This window comes from Bufo gargarizans, chromosome 7 (genome assembly GCF_014858855.1).
Source record: "Bufo gargarizans isolate SCDJY-AF-19 chromosome 7, ASM1485885v1, whole genome shotgun sequence".
In the NCBI taxonomy this organism is placed as follows: Eukaryota; Metazoa; Chordata; class Amphibia; order Anura; family Bufonidae; genus Bufo; species Bufo gargarizans.
This window is the reverse complement of record NC_058086.1, coordinates 6,944,709-6,962,352: the sequence shown is the minus strand read 5'-3', so window position 1 is coordinate 6,962,352 and position 17,644 is coordinate 6,944,709. Positions and strand designations below refer to the sequence as shown.

The 17,644-nt window shown below is 44.7% G+C and overlaps 1 protein-coding gene across 4 annotated transcripts in view; it reads right to left on the bottom strand.

Annotated features, from left to right (window-relative positions):
* The window catches only part of LOC122943922 (TRIO and F-actin binding protein), a 45,946-nt gene that overhangs the window by 26,007 nt on the left and 2,295 nt on the right, over window positions 1-17,644 (bottom strand). The window contains exons 2-4 of one of the 4 annotated variants that reach the window (XM_044302056.1): window positions 12,447-12,483; window positions 9,971-10,027; window positions 9,449-9,517 (exon numbers count right to left, since the gene is read on the bottom strand). In XM_044302056.1, coding sequence (XP_044157991.1) covers window positions 9,449-9,517; window positions 9,971-9,997 — 96 coding nt within the window. In that variant the 5' untranslated portion in view covers window positions 9,998-10,027; window positions 12,447-12,483. Of the gene's footprint in view, window positions 1-9,448; window positions 9,518-9,970; window positions 10,028-10,215; window positions 11,076-12,312; window positions 12,375-12,446; window positions 12,484-17,644 lie in introns of those variants that run through there. The other 3 variants (XM_044302055.1, XM_044302053.1, XM_044302054.1) reach the window with 3 other exon arrangements.

Below are 17,644 nucleotides of genomic sequence, written 5' to 3'. Positions count from 1 at the left end.
CCACAGATCATGGGCCCCATACAGCCTCCCTAAAATTATCTGAGCGGTCGGTCACATATATGTGCAGCTGCTCAATTTATTTCTATGAGAATTTCGGAGCTAGGCGAGCGCTGTACTCAGCTTCATCTCCGGAACGCTCTTAGAAATGAAGGGAGCGGCCACACTATGGTGATGCATTGTGACACCATTGACTATTATTACAAAAAATGTCACGTGACTTTTCAGCATCAAAAAGTCACGCAACACATGTCGCCATGTAGCTGTAACCTCAAACTTAGTAGGGCTGACCCTGCTAGTAAAAACCTACCTTTCTTACCCTGATCGGTTGCTTTGATTAGGAGAAATAAGTGTTCATAAAAATACGCAAATTAGGTATTAAGTGTACCAAACGAGGGCCCTAGCCACTCAGTGCTAATTACGTCTTCCACACTGCTTCCCTGGACACTCCCCCTCCACTTGATTGACAGGGCCAGGCATCCAGGTGGAAGGGGGGGGGGGTGTCCACTGAAGCAGAGCTAAGGTGCAGCTGGGGGCTAATTTGTATAGATTTAAAATAAAAAAATAAAAAAAAGTATGTTTTCAATAGGCTGGGGCAGCCCTACCAGGCAATATGGGTGGTTTAATAGGGTTGATCCTGTTCACAGATGCCCTTTAATGACCAGGCCTGAGAAGCCCTTAAAGGGTTGTCTCACTTCAACAAATGGCTTTTATCTTGTAGATAAAGTTAATACAAGGCACTTACTAATGTATTGTGATTGTCCATATTGCCTTCTTTGCTGGCTGGATTGATTTTTCCATCAGATTACACACTGCTCGTTTCCATGGTTACGACCACCCTACAATCTATCAGTGGTCATCATGCTTGCACAATATAGGAAAAAGCACCAGTCACTCTGGAGCCCGGGACTGTGAGAGCACATATAGACTGGTGCTTTTTCAAGTAGTGTGCAAGCACGTCCACCACTGATGGATTGCAGGGTAGTCGTAACCATGGAAACGAGCAGTGTATAATGTAATGGAAGAATGAATCCAGGCAGCAAAGGAGACAATATGGACAATAATAATACATTAGTAAGTGCCTTGTATTAACTTTCTGTACATAATAAACTTCATTTTGCTGAAGTGAGACTACCCCTTCAATGATCAGACACTTTTTTTGTGCGTTTGCACACAATTTATTCGTTGGGTTAGGCTACTTTCACACTGGCGTTTCTGGGTCCGCTTAAGAGATCCGTTTCAGGGCTCTCACAAGCGACCCAAAACGGATCAGTTTAGCCCCAATGCATTCTGAATGGATAAGGATCTGTTCAGAATGCATCAGTTTGCCTCCGTTCAGCCTCCATTCCTGCAGTGTTTTTATGTTCGCCTGACGATGCAGAGCCAAACAGATCCGTCCTGACTTACAATGTAAGTCAATGGGGACGGATCCGTTTTCACTGACACAATATGGTGCAATTTAAAACAGATCCGTCCCCCATTGACTTTCAGTGTAAGTCAAAACGGATCCGTTTGCATTTTTTGTTCATTGTAAAGCAAACGGATCTGTTCTGAACGGATACAAGCGTTTGCATTTTAGGTGCGGACCCGTCTCTGCAGATACCAGACGGATCGCACCTAAACGCAGGTGTGAAAGTAGCCTCACAAAAATCATTTTTATTACATGATAAAGTGCTCTTTATGAATATGCTTTATAGATTTTAATTCTAATGTTGTTGGGAAAACTTTTTAGGAATAAAAGTACAAAAAAATAAGTTACTTTTTTATTTATTAATTTTTTTTCAAACTATAGCCCTTTATTCTGTACTTCTGCAAATGTACACCAAAATAAATGATTAAAATCTCTATGCTGTACCGGTCATTTTTATATATACAACCGTTTTGGGGGCTTTATACACATGTGGAGCTGATCTGGGTCTGCTAAGACCCAGAAGTTCTGCTGTGGCCAGAGAAGAGCCAACAACCATGTGATCGCCAGCTCTAATAGAGGACGTGGCCTTACAGTTTCCTCTTTTCACTGCACAGCACTCATTGAGTGCAATGTACACAGAAAAGGGGCAACCAGAAACCGCAATACAGAGCCTAGGCACCCGACCTACTTCTGGTGGATTGTAGAGGTTTTAAACCCCCCGACTACATGCACAGCGCTCTGGATTAAAGCTCAGTATCATACGCGTACATGTACAATGCATGATCAGTATGTAGTTAAATGCGGATTGGTCATTTATTATTTTTACCCATGCTTCATCCTATTCAAGGAAATGGGCAATAATAAACCACAAAACAGATGGTATGGGTGTTCTGCGATTCCCATTAGCCCTACGAATGTTATATGACTCAAAGAGAGTGGCAGGAGATGGCCACTAAGCTAGTGATTGGCTGCAGCAGTGACGCACCCCAGGCATCTCCAGGAACTTCTTGCATGTGGAGATAGGAGCACTGGAGCAGGAAGTGGAGAGGGATCAGTAGTCTACTTTCACACTCGCGTTTTGGCTTTCCGTTTGTGAGATCCGTTCAGGTCTCAAAAGCAGTCCAAAACAGATCAGTTTTGCCCTAATGCATTCTGAATGGAAAAGGATCCCCTCAGAATGCATCAGTTTGCCTCCGTTCAGCCTCTATTCCGCTTTGGAGGCGGACACCAAAACGCTGCTTGCAGCATTTTGGTGTCCGTCTGATGAAACTGAGCCAAACGTCCTGACACACAATGTAAGTCAATGCAGACAGATCAGTTTTCTCTGACAGAAAATGGCACAATAGAAAACGGATCCGTCCTCCATTGACTTTCAATGGTGTTCCAGACAGATCCGTCTTGGCTATATTAAAGATAATACAAACGGATCCGTTCTGAACAGATGCATGCTGTTGTATTATCTGAACGGATCCGTCCATGACGAGTGTGAAAGTAGCCTAAGCATCAGAACAGCAGCAGCGAGGGATCAGTGAGCAATGTTGTTACTTTTTTTCTTGAGCCGTATATACAGTATGTAGTAAGTTATTCCGGTTAAGCATATTTCAGCATTTTTTCTTCTGTGCATTGAGGAGCATTGCATCAGCACGCACCTGCGCACATTCCTCGCCTGCAGCATCTCCATATGGATTTCTGAACGACTCATCCTGTTCTATCCGAATGACCTGTATAACCTTGTGACTATTATATCTACACATTGTACGCTTTGTTCTTTGCATATAAAAAAGCAACAAAAAGGAAGAAGAGATGGTGCTGATTTATTGTTTCTTTAGGACCCTTTCCCACGACCGTATGGCTTTTTCAGTATTTTGCGGTCCACAAAAAATACGGATGACGGCCGTGTGCATTCAGTTTTTTGCGGAACGGAACAGCTGGTCCCTGATAGAACAGTACTATCCTTGTCCGTTATGCGGACAATAATAGGACTTGTTCTATCTTTGAACGGAACGGAAATGCATATGAAGAAACTTGTGTTTTTTTTTTGCGGATCCATTGAAATGAATGGTTCCATATACAGGCAAAAAACGGAACGGAAACTGGGAAAAAAAAAAAAACCCCACACATTTCTGTTCAAGAGGCCTTAAAACATAAATCTGCCACGCTACAGAAACTACTTGTAGTAGTAGTAGTAGTAGTAATGACTTCAACCAGTCTTATGTCATAGTAGCATATCAATGGCTTGTTCCTGACATTGTTTGAAGGTCGCCCCTGTTTACTGTGTTATACAAAGAATAGCCCAACTAAGCACCCTTCTGCCGTACTGCCAGCAGCATCTAACAGAAAAAAAAAAGAAAAAAAAAAAAAAAAGGGAAATATATACTTTTTGTTGCGGCTTCTTGTATGCAAGAATTTAAACTGGGGAGGGGGAGGGGGGCAGAACATACAGCTTGGTACCACTGTTAGTGTATCAAACCCTCTCATAATCCTCCCCCTGCATTTCTTGCACACCTCCATAATGACTGTTTATGTTCTACTTCTCTGCCATCCTGATGGATGAATTCTTCAAAACCGTGCCCTTCAAAGTTGCAGAAATTCCTTCAAGCGGCGATCTAGATAGAAATCGACTTACTGTATGGCAGTGGCCTGAAGGGTACATTGCTGACGTTGAGTCACATGTTAGTGTGCTTCATAAAATTGTATGAAGCTTTTTAATAATGCTTAGTGATCCGTGTTTGCCAGATACAGCAGAAAATATGTTTTTTTATTAATTTTTATTATGGGATCCTACGGCCGACGTATGTGACTGTAGGGCCACTGGAAATCTTCTACACATATACTGATGACGAGAGGATCAAACCAGAGGAGGTGAGCTTCAGAAGGCCTCAGGTCAAAAGAACAAGCTAATGTAAGCAACTGACATTCCTCTAAATTGGCATTTCTTTCTAAAGAAATACTTCTTGAAATATAGGCACATTCTTGGTCAAGTAGGCTTATGCAAAATTCCAGTAACCACTAGAACTTTTTAATTTGTCCTCACATTAAAACATGGTTAAACATGGACATCCATGGTACATTCAGCTTGTACAATTGATGTCCATTTTTAACCATGTTTTTAATGTACCAGTAAGCACAAATAAAAATGTGGATTTTATGACGTAATAACGGTTTCTGGAATTTTTGCCAACAGTTGCACAAGCCTGCTTCACCGTGGACACGGGGACTGCAGTTTACCATGTTGAGCAGTACTGAACCATTTTGTTTCCTCCACATTTTGGCGTCTGCCATTTTTGTGACTTTTCTGGATTTTACACAGCTCTGGACACTTTTGAAAAGTGTGTGTGAAAGTGAGCATGATTAGCTCAGCAAGTATGTGTATACAAGATTTATCAAATAAGACTATTAGCTGTAAAAAAAAAAAAAAAAAAAAAAAAAAAAAGGCACAAACTCCAGTAGGTGGGTGGTGTGAAAAAAATGGAGTAACATCTCTAGACAAAAGTGCTATTTTTACAGATGTGCTAAAAACTGACTTCAGAAATTTCCCTCATGATAAATTCCCCCCATTGTTCCAAGGGTAGACACAAATTAGTATGCAAGCATTACCATTATACAAATTAGAACACTATATGTACGCTACCACTTTATGACCAGAGATCGTGTTGTCCATGGGAACCTGTGAGGAATATGGATTATTATTTACTTTCAGCCATGGCAGAGGACCACTAGCAGTCCACCAGTTACAAAACTTCCATTTAGCCAGCCAGGAACCCTGCTAATGGGACCCTGTAGCCACTATAAACAAGCCCGTGGTCATGGTTAGGTGGTGGGATGCCAGGGAAGGGAGATATACATATCTCCCCACAGAAACTAAATAATGGTACCATGCCTGGACTCTACTTGTAGCTGGAACCCAGGCGGGTCTGTTGGTCCCAGAACCATCTCCCTGTGACCTTCTGGTCTGTAGCTATGAACCCTAAGGCCCCTTTCACACGGGCGAGAATTCCGTGTGGGTGCAATGCGTGAGGTGAATGCATTGCACCCACACTGAATCCGGACCCATTCATTTCAATGGACCATGTGATGAGCGCAGTGACGTCACCAAAGGTCCTTTTCCTCCCAGGTCCTCAAAGAAGAAGAAAGAAGACGAGCCGGGCTGCGCGAACAAGTGGATGAAGGGAGTTTAATTTTAATTTTATTTTTTTTAACCCCTCCATCCCTAATTTACTAAGAATTCTGTATTAAGAATGCTATTATTTTCCCTTATAACTATGTTATAAGGGAAAATAATAAAATCTACACAACACCGATCCCAAACCCGAACTTCTGTGAAGAAGTCCGGGTTCAGGTCTGGGTACCAAACATGCCGATTTTTCTCACGGGCGTGAAAAACACATTAAAACGCTTTGCACTCATGCGGAAAAAATCGTGCATTTTCCCGCAACGCACCCACATCTTTTCCCACAATGCCTGTGTGAACCCAGCCTAAAGGGTTTTGTGGGTCATTGAGCTGCCAGGATCAGCAGGGAGGGGGGGGACCCTTCCCAGGGCGGGAAGAGGAGGGGTCAGCTACAGTTTAAAAGGCTTGTGCCAGCAAGCAGGCGTGTCTTTTCTCTGAAGGGTCACATCGTGCCATGCGTTGAGGGACCTGCAACCTGCTGACATCACTGCCCTCCATGTGAATACAGCTAAGAACTCATCACAAACCAAAAGGACTCATCCATCCGGTAAACTGACACTTGTTCTGCTTAACCCTGTTTGTAGCTTACCACCTGTATTTGTAACCTCAGACCACATTCCTTGTGTGTATAGTGTTATTTCTAGTGTGCCCTTAAGACGATTAAATATAATTTTAGCTTGTGCTGTCTTGTATCTCGATCACTAATCCCCACGTCCTTGTTTCGGCCTAGCAATACGCTACCACCGGTTGGTTTCTTACCCTATATAATCCCGTTAACGGACCGGGCTTATATCAAACAAGGAACTGGTGGAAGTCTTTCCGGGCTGATGCCTCTCTGTGCCCGTGTGGACAGGAGGAATCTGTGAAAACTCTACCAAGACTGACCTTACCCGCTCCTCCAGGAGCCTTGGTAAGATGAGAGGGTCATTCCCCACTCAGTACTCTCATCTATTAGCCAAAATAGAGAGTAACATCAAAGAGCATCTCACTCACAAGGATCCAACATGTCCATCCAGGTTCTCTCATATACTATAGCTGATCATTGAGGGTTCCAGCAGCACCCTGCAATCAGTTCATTGTTGTTCATCTAACAAAAATGGAAATGTCCAGGTGTGCATCACCTTTAATCTGTCCATACATGCAATATGTTTCTGTATGTAAAAACTAGATTTTTACCGTAAAAACTGTTTCTCTTCCGTTCATTGGGGGACACAGGTTTGACCACGGGATGTTACAGAGCAGTCCCAAGGGTGGGCATAAACAAGAACCCTTCAGCCAATCAGATAATCTGTAAAACTCTATGCTCCAGAGAAGCATCAGAACACACAAAAGGTGTGTGCTTTTTGTAAAATTTGGAAAAGGTGTGCAAAGACGACCAGGTAGCCCCCTTGCATACCTAAAGCCCCATGATGCACTGCTCAAGAGGCCCCACTGCCCGAGCAGAATAAGCAGTAACCCGGAAGGGTGGCACCCAGTTACTGACACAGTACACTTCCCCAATGGCCAAACTAATCTATCAGGAAATGGAAGTTTTAGACAGAGCCAGCTCTTGTCTTGGCCCCTCTGGAATTACGAACAGGGAATGCGTCCGCCGGAAAGACGACGTCTGGAACAGATAGATGCGAACGGCTCGTACCAAATACAGAGTGTGGAGCAACTGCTCACGAGGATCAGACGGGGCAGGACAAAAAGAAGGTAGAATGATATCTTCATTGAGATGGAATGCAGACAACCTTCGGAAGGAAGGACTGGACTGAACTGGGCAAAGGATGACTTTGTCCTGAGGGAGGATCAGGAAGGGCGACCAACAGGAAAGAGCCGTGAGTTCCGACACCCTACGGAGGAAAGTGATTGCCACCAAAAAGGCCACCTTGTAGAACAGCGAAGAGACACCTGCTGCAAAGGCTCAAACGGTGAAGACTGGAGAGTGCTGAGCACTAGATTAAGATCCCAAGGATTCAACGTAGGACAGAAAGGGGGTGCAGAGTGTGCAAAGCGAAGCCAAGTTCCAATGAAAAAGAATAAAAAGAGCCGAAACTTGCCCTTTGAGGGAGCTAAGAGCCAGCCCCAAGTCCATGCCCGACTGCAGGAAAGACAAAAGTCAAGGCAATGAGAAACGAATGGGAGACAGCTGGTGACGCTAGCACCAACTAAAATAGGACTTCCAGGTCCGGTTGTAAATTCGGGAAGACAACGGCTTTCTGGCACGAATCATGGTCTGCACAACAGCATCTGAGAAACTCCAAGCCCTTAGTACGGCGGCTTCAACAGCCAAGCCGTTAAATGTAGAGACCCTAAATTCGGGTGGAAGATCGGTCCCTGCAACAAGAGATCCTCCCAAAAGGTGAAGAAGCCAGGGTTCGTCGGCGAGGAGGGTGACTATAGATGCGTGCCACACTCGGCATGGCCAATCGGGGGGAGGGCACGAGAATGACTGGCAGACCTTCGGACCTGATCTTCTGGAGGAGACGTGGAATGAGGGAAAGAGGAGGGAACACGTAAGGAAACGTGAACTGACTCCACGGAATCACAAGGGAGTCGTACACCAGGGGCATTGGATCCTTGTACCATGCGACAAAGTACTTGACCTTGGAGGTTAAAGCGGGAGGCCATGGTATCCACGTCCGGCCGACCCCATCGCTCACAGATGGCTAGAAAAACTTGTGGATGAAGAGCCCATTCGCCGGGATAGAGACGCTCCCGGCTGAGGAAGTCGGCCATCCAGTTGTCGATGTCGGGGATGTGAACTGCCGGCCAGTTGATACTAGTTGTGGCGTCACTCGGCCTGCGGTAAACAGTGAGAAGGCCGCAGCACTGCTGGAGTACCGCTGCCTTCTCAAAAAGCTGATCGGTGGGGTCCTGGGTGTCGGACCCCCACCGATCAGATGCTGATGATCTATCCAGAGGATAGATCTTCAGTTTAAACAAACTGCAGAACCCCTTTAAAATATCATGTTATTTTTCGTGTGTAGTGAATGCTACAATGAACGATCAAACGATGAATAAGTTTCATGTATCCCAAAATGGTATTGATTAAAACTACCGTATAGCTTACCCTGCAAAAAAAATAAAATAATTAAAATTAGCCCTCACATAAGTTCATTGGCAGAAAAATAAAAGAAGGATTAAAAAAAATATATATATCTTTTCTAAAGCAATAAAACAAACATACTACTGCACAGAATAATGTCAGTATGTCATTTTAATGCACTTCAAACACTAAAGAAACGTTAAAACAATAGCAGAATCGCATTGTTGTTGTTTTTTCACACTAGTGCCCCAAAGATTCATCATGCAGAAAACAAGCCCTCCGTGCCAATGGAAAAATAAGATAAAAAACTTGGAAAAAAAAAAAAAAACCTGCCACATCCTTAAAGGGCTTATCCAGGTCAGGATTAGAAAAACATGGCTGTTTTCTTCCAAAAACAAGCACCACCCCTACCCATTGGTTGTGTCTTGCACTGCAGCGTGGCTCTATTGGAGTCAATGAAACAGAGCTGCAATGCAGCCCACAATCTGTTTCTGGAGGAAAGCAGCCATGTTTTCCTAATCCTGGACAACCCCTTTAAGCACTAAACTAGACTGCGTCCTTAAGAGGTTACGAATAACACTTGTCTAGAGCGGTTTTAGTCATCCATCTTGCTGAAGCGAGACCGTTAACCTACCTAGTTAACCACACCCACTGTTGAAAAGTGCCGAGAGCGACATTAAAAAAGAAACTACATTTTTGTGAGTACAGAGCTTCATAAGTTCCTCGCTATAAACTTCTGATATTCTAGAGCTGTCAAAGTCAACATTCAGCAAACCATCTTCTACAGAAAAAGATATGAAATACGTCTGCTTAAAGGATTCAGAAAACAGGTCCTTACCTCTTCAGCATTGGAGTCTCTGTAATACCGGAGGCTGGAGTCGGTCAGAACAAACCAGTGCTTCTTCCACTATGAAAAAGGAGAAATATATTTCCAGTACATATCACCATCCTCATTATCTTCTCCTCTATACACCTCTGTGTACACTGCAACCAGACACAGCTCCTCTCCTAGACACGCCAAGTATGTGCAGTGAGAAAACCTGCCATATAGACGTGATCTAGTGCGGACTGACAGCTTGTATTATCCATTACTCCTACTGGCGATGGCTGCAGAGAAGACCTTTGTAAACTGGCAATGAAAGTGATACAGCAAACATAACATGAAAGAACAAACCTCCTCCAACTGTACAGAACACATACACACTACGCTTCCATATACCTGTCCATAGATCTCAGATGCTTCCACAGTCCGGGTGGACATGGGCAAACGTCTGTACAGTGGGCCATGGCACCAACACAACTGGGCTGCATTTCTAGATTGACCAAATGATAAAGGCACAACACACAGCTATAGACTCACCTCTCCATTTGCATCCAGCAAGGACATCCATCCCTTCTTGAAGTTCAGCAGGTCGGGCTGTTGAGAGAAAACACACATAGACTGCAACTGAACATCAGTGGTAGATGAAGAGCGGAACAGGTGAATACATAAAGCACGGGGTGGAGTGATGAACAGCAAAGACCGCACATAACAGGGATGCAGCAGGCCACTTCTACAGACACGGGGTAGATAAGAGCTGTCCATGCCTGACAGAGATGTCATACCTCTAGGTCTGAGCTGGCACCTCGCTCCGAGGATGCAGAAGGCGCATTACTGGGCAACATGGGGGCGTCTCACCACCTCACCAGTGTCCTAATTCAATCTCATGCTTAGATGTCCTTCTTGGAACGCAACTCTTCTGTCATGGCAGCAGGAGGCCACAAGATGTTAGCTGTGCACTATAAGAAATCTGTCACATCCTCAAGGACTGGCCTACAGTATACAGTGCTCGCCTGCTCTGGCCGTTTCTTGTAATTATCCTATATACTCTAGTGCTACACATCTTGAGGCGTTCTATCTATACATTGAGATGACTCGCTTTCTATTTTTTTCCCACTAGATCTCCGGGACACGAGCCTTATGTGACATTTAGTTCTGTCCCTCTCTCCAAACCTTTCCATCTCCAGTTACAAGGCTGTTGTCTGTATGAGAAGGGACGCTGGGGACACCCGCCCCTTGGCCACAGTCCCGAAGGTTCGAGGGCAAAGGGGGGCAGAGAGACATCCGAAGGATATGGCAGATTCGGTTTCACCCTGTGAATACCACATGAGAGACTGGCGTAAAGTGAGACTACCCTGAGACAGCATAAGGATTTCAGACACCTAATACCTCACCCGGATACAGGGGCCAGAGGTAGCAAAAAGAAAAAGAAATCAGCATGCAGCTGGTTAATACAACTCAACACATGCTATAGGGCTCATGTATCAATGGTGATGACAGGACGGGGTTTCAGATGTCTAAGGTAATAAATACACAGTAAACCAATCTCAAAATGTGTGACAACGTACGCGTAAATGATGGTATACTCGTACTATGCTCTCTTATGGACTTTCCCACTAGCAACACAAGAGGGACAGCTATAATAAAATAAAACTTAACTTTTAATAAATCGTATCTAAAAAGAAGACATAAATGCACAATAAATACAAAAATTGGAACAATCTTACCGGTATGCTGATAATTCAATTGGCACATGAATACCGGACTGGTTGGGTTGATACTAATGACGGGGGAGGTGGGATAATACAATGTGCATATCCTGTCCCTACCTTGCCCTGTCAGGTCTATTATGCCCTAATGACCTCCTAAATATGGAGTCATCACCTTGACAAGAGCGGCCCCGTCCAGAACTTTGCCCTATTGCCAATCCCTAAAAATACCTATTCGGGGAAGTTGGTGGAGGGACTACCCGATATCAGTCAATACCCTCCCTAATCCAAACCTCAAACAAAAAAATTAAAATATATATCAGAAAAGGTCTCAAAATAAGTTCCAACGCGTTTCGTCTTGATGGGTTCCCCCAGACTCAGAGGATAAGGGGCCAAAACTGAAAAAGGTGAAGAATGATAAAATGCCCAGTAATCCCCAGAGTTGTGGTACGGTGTCACTGTTACACTGAGGGAGGGCCGATAGATCGCCCTACTACTTCTAAGTGTAGTAAATGTGGCCGTCAGACACATGTGAACTTGTCACACTGCCTCATTTACTACACTTTGAGGTAGTAGGGCGATCTACCGGCCCTCCCTTTTCAATTTTTGCTCTTCGTCCTCTGATGAGTCAGGGGGGAACCCATCAAGACGAAACGCGTTGGACCTTTTCTGATATATATTTTGATTTGTTTGAGGCTTGGATTAGGGTATTGACTGATATCGGGTAGTCCCTTCCCCAACTTCCCCTAGTAGGGTTTTTTTTTAGGGATTGGCAATAGGGCAAGGTTCCAGACGGGGCTGTTTTTGTCAGGGCGATGACTCCGTATTTAGGAGGTCTTTAGGGCATAATAGACCTGACAGAGAAAGGTAGGGACAGGATATGTACATTGTACCATCCCACCTCCCCAGTCATCGGCATCAACCCAACCAGTCCGGTATTCATGTGCCAATTGAATTATCAGCATACCGGTAAGATTGTTCCAATTTCTGTACTAATCGTGCATTTTTGTGTTCTTTTTAGATGCCATTTATTAAAAGTTAAGTTTTATTTTATTATAGCTGCCCCTTTTGTATTGCCAGTGGGAAAATAAATATACAGTACAAACGTTCTAAAAACAACAGAGACGTGGTCAAAAAACGTCTCCGAACATTCATGAATATAGTGAGTTTTACCATCATGCTTTCCAAAGTATGGAGTCCCACCACAGAACAGGGTTAGCAGAAGCACCTGTACGGGCGGACCATGTACCACGACAGCCACATAAGAAATGGGAGCAAAGTAAAGCACACAACAAACGCTAACATACACCGTGTACGGCAGAAGAGCGAATCTCAAAGAAACATCTGTAGAGAGAAAGAGACAGGCGAGACTCATCAGAATGGAAGACGCCTGGGGTGACAGCACACACAAAACACACGGGATGGGCAAACATAGTAAAACTGAAATAACCACATGAAAACCATGAATGACAGATGTAAAGTAAGTTATTGTGCAATGCCTGGAAATACCAGTACTACACGGCAGGAGTAGTAATGTCATTGTGCAGAAGATTAAGGTCTCTAATGATGATGTTAAACCGCACCTTATTAATGGGGCTCTGATATCAGCCATATCAATAATTAACCCCATTAATAATCACGTCAGGTTTACAGGTAGCAACCCATAAATTATTATTATTACTTCAACATCATGGAACCCATACTAGGCCTCTTTCACACTTGCACTACTGATTTCCATTGTTCTGACCCGTTTTAGGAGCACAATGATAAAAATAACATAACTGACCGGAACAGGTCGCTATGACTATAATGGGGAGTACGTTTTTTAGCGAAGAAAAGCTAGGTACATTTTTCTGGCATAAAAGACGGCTGCAAGCAACGTTTTTTGTCCAGCCGAATCCCAGCACTAATGCTGGAAACAGGCCGGATCCCCATCGAGTCACATTTTAGTCAACGGGGCCTGGTGGTGCTTCGGCCTTTTCCAAGTACCACTTGGAACCGAACCAGAGCTCAGGAAATGGTTTTTCACAGTACAAATTAATCTATGAAGTTATTACCCGAAGTCTCGAGAGACTTCCTGAAGCAATAACTTTGGCTCATCGGAGCCAATACATTCTAATACTGAACGGAGCTCCTGCTGTGTATAGTATTGGAACAAAGTCTTATACGAATCGACTATGGATGTTTCATCCGAAGTCGATTCGCTCATCCCTAGTTATGACTTTTCTGCTCCTTTCTGATCCTCAGTTGTGTCATGTGATCAACACTGACCTTCCAACTGACACAGCGTGTTAAAGGGGTTATCCTGGAGATAATATTGAACTCAGAGTAGGTCATTAAAGGGAACCATCCCAAGCCGCCAGCAGTACCTGAGAGTAGTCTCAGAAAACGGTTTTATCCCCTGCCCGCGTGATTTTCTAGTCATGCTTGCAGTCAAGGGGACAGCGGCCTCCTTGCTTCAAGTCACGGTAACCGTCCCCTGTGACTGACAGCCGGCTGTTCGGCAAAGGCAGCCGAATTTTCGTGCATAAGTGCTGTCAGTCACAGCGAAGGGGCAGGGAAGAGGGCATGGTTACCGTGACTTGAAGCAAGGAGGCCGCTGTCCCCTTGACTTCAAGCATGACTAGAAAATTAAGCGGGCAGGGGATAAAAGGACGTTTTCTGAGCTTTTGCTTCATCGATCATCGGAAACACGCTGCTGGCTGCTTGGGATGGTTTTTGGAGGGGACAGGTTCCCATTAAAATCAGATTGGTGGGGTCCGACACCTGGGACGACCACCGATCAGCTGCTTGAAGAGGCTAGGCGCTCCGTGAGAGTTCCTAGGTCAGTGACGTCACCGTACATTGCTCACATGGCCTAGTTGGAGCTCAGCCCCATTGAAGCCTACATAATGTATGGCCCTGTGCTTGGAGAGATGTCGAGAGCCGGCTCCACTCGCCAGAGCTCTAGCGAGTGTGGCATCTGATCGGCGGGGGTGCCAGATGTGATAATGATGACCTATCCTAAGGATTGGTCATCATTAGCTTTTCCTGGATAACTCCTTTAAGTATTGACAATATGTCAGTTTCTTCATTCATATAATAACCTCAATGTCAGACTGACTTCCCGTCTGCACATAAGGAACTGTGTCAGTTGGAGTCAGAGGATTGACAACATGACACAGCTGAGGATCAGAGCAAAGTGGAAAGTGAGTTCCATCACAGGGGCTCTATACCCAAAAAGAACTGATCAGGCATATCCCCATGCATTCTGAATGGAGAGTAAAGCTACTTTCACACTTGCGGCAGAGAGATCAGGCAAGCAGTTCCGTCGCCGGAACCGCCTGCCGGATCAGGCAAAATGTATGCTAACTGAAGGCATTAGTAAGACTGATCAGGATCCTGATCAGTCTTAAAAATGCCTGATCAGTCGAAAAAATGCATTGAACTGCCGGATCCGTCTTTCCGATGTCATCCGGCAAAATGGATCCGGCATTTATTTTTTTCAACTTTTTTTCAGTCTGCGCATGCGCAGACCGGAAGGACGGATCCGGCACTAATACATTCCTATGGGCATTCAGACTAGTCTTCAGTTTTTTTCGCCGGAGATAAAACAGTAGCATGCTACGGTTTTCTCTTTTGCCTGATCAGTCAAAATGACTGAACTGAAGACATCCTGAACGGATTACTCTCTATTCAGAATGCATGGGGATAAAACTGATCAGTTCTTTTCCGGTATAGAGCCCCTGTGATGGAACTCTATTGCGGAAAAGAAAAACGCAAGAGTGAAAGTACCCTAATCCGTTCAGGATGTCTTTTTGACTGATCAGGCAAAAGATAAAACCGTACCGGTTTTATCTCGAGCGAAAAAAAAAAAATAGACTTTCCTGAATGCTGGATCCGTCATTTTTCCCCATAGGAATATACTGGAATGATGGATCCGTCCTCCCGGTCCAGCATGCGCAGATCGGTAAAAATTAGAAAAAAAAAGAAACAAGACGGATCCGTTCTTGCAATGCATTTGTGAGACTGATCCGCATCCGGATCCATCTCACAAATGCTTTCAGTCACATCCAGATCGGCGGATCCGGCAGGCAGTTCTAACGACGGAACTGCTTGCCGGATCACACTGCCGCAAGTGTAAAAATAGCCTAAGGGTACTTTCACACTAGCATTTTTCTTTTTCGGCACTGAGTTCCATCAAAAAAGGCTCAATGCTGGAAAAGAACTGATCAGGCATAACGCCATGCATTCTGTATGGAGAGAAATCAGGATGTCTTCAGTTCAGTTATTTTGACTGATCAGGCAAAAGATAAAACCACAGCATGCTACGGTTTTATCTCTGGCCAAAAAAAACTGAAGACTTGCCTGAATGCCAGATCCAGCATTTTTTTCCATAGGTATGTATTCGCCCTGGATCTGTCCTTCCTGCGCAGACCGAAAAAAAAAGGCGAAAAAAAATAAATGCTCGATCCGTTTTGCCAGATGACACCGGAAAGACTGATCGGGCATTTCAATGCATTTTTCTGACTGATCGGGCATTTTTAAGACTGATCAGTTGGCATACGTTTTGTCGGATCCGGAACTGCTTGCCGGATCATTCTGCCACAAGTGTGAAAGTAGCCTTACTCACAACTAAGACTACCATGATTAAGGACTCATTCACGCCACCGTATCCATTTTTGCGGATCATAAATTGCAGAGCCACAAAACACGGATACTGGCCATGTAAGTCTCGCATTTTGCAGACCTGCCATTTCGCCCTTTGTTAGAAATACCTATTCTTGTCTGCAAAATGTACAAGAATAGGACACGTCTGTCCTTTTTGCAGGGCTGCGGAACGGACATGCAGATGCCGAAAGTGAACAGGTGAAGTGAAAAAATGCAGATCGGATGCGGACCAAAAATACAGTCATGTGAATGGGCCCTAAAAAGAATTAACCTGAAGCAATACAGAATGGGGAAGATTTATCAAACTGGTGTAAAGTAGAAATGGTTTGGTTGCCCATAGCAACCAATCAGATTTCACCTTTCATTTTCCAAAGGAGCTGTCCAAAATGAAACGTAGAATCTGATTGGTTGCTATGGGAAAGTAAGCCAGTTCTACTTTACCCAGTTTGAGAAATCTCCAATGTGTCAGGGTCTGTTCAGAGAAAAAAAATGACCGTTTTCCATGCAAGTTGAGCCTGTTTTGTCTGTGTTCAGCACTTCAGTTTTTTTCCCATCTTGATTGCATCCGTTTTTCATACACATGAAGAAAAACTGAAGAAAACACAGTCTCCCAGCAACCATCAGTGAAAAGCAGACTCCATCAGGACACTGTACCTTTGCTGTCAGTTTTTTTTTTCACTGACCCATTGACTTGAATGGACCAGTCCTACGTGAACATGCTGAGGGGACAGGTGGTCAGTGGAAAAGCACGCTATTGTGCACGTACCCATTGAAATGAATGGGTGAGGGTTCTGTTCGGATGCCATCCATCCTAAGGCCTTGTTCACATTTCTGACGTCCGTGAAAAATAAACCATCCATCATCCGTGAAGGATCTGTGTGTCCATTTTTTGCCCTCCATGTGTCATCCTTATTCCACGGACACTGCTCAGCTAAAATTTAATTTCCAGAGCATCTCCTACCAGCTGTCACTTGAAAAATGGACCAAACATGGACCACACACGGATGCCAGCCGTGATTTTTCACTTGGCCCATAGACTTCAGTTGGAGCGCTGCCTCCATTTTCTTTGGTTTGGATTATCCATTGCTATAGAGATGTTGGACATTTCCCTGTCGATGCGCGAACCCATCACCAGTATTACTGGAGTGCTGTCTGTGCTGGGGGAGATTTATCAAAACTGGTGTAAAGTAGAACTGGCTTAGTTGCCCATAGCAACCAGATTCCACCTTTCATTTTCCACAGGAGCTCTGAAAAATTAAAGGAGGAATCTGATTGGTTGCTACAGACAACTAGGCCAGTTTTCCTTCATCTCCCCCACCAGTGTGTCCATGTCAGTCCTCCGGACCTCGCATGTTGTAAGGGCTCTTTCACACCTGCGTTCTTTTCTTCCGGCATAGAGTTCCGTCGTCGGGGCTCTATGCCGGAAGAATCCTGATCAGTTTTATCCTAATGCATTCTGAATGGAGAGAAATATGTTCAGGATGCATCAGGATGTCTTCAGTTCCGGACCGGAACGTTTTTTGGCCGGAGAAAATACCGCAGCATGCTGCGCTTTTTGCTCCGGCCAAAAATCCTGAACACTTGCCGCAAGGCCGGATCCGGAATTAATGCCCATTGAAAGGCATTAATCCAGATCCGGCCTTAAGCTAAACGTCGTTTCGGCACATTGCCGGATCCGACGTTTAGCTTTTTCTGAATGGTTACCATGGCTGCCAAGACGCTAAAGTCCTGGCAGCCATGGTAAAGTGTAGTGGGGAGCGGGGGAGCAGTATACTTACCGTCTGTGCGGCTCCCGCGGCGCTCCAGAGTGACGTCAGGGCGCCCCACGCGCATGGATGACGTGATCGCATGGCAC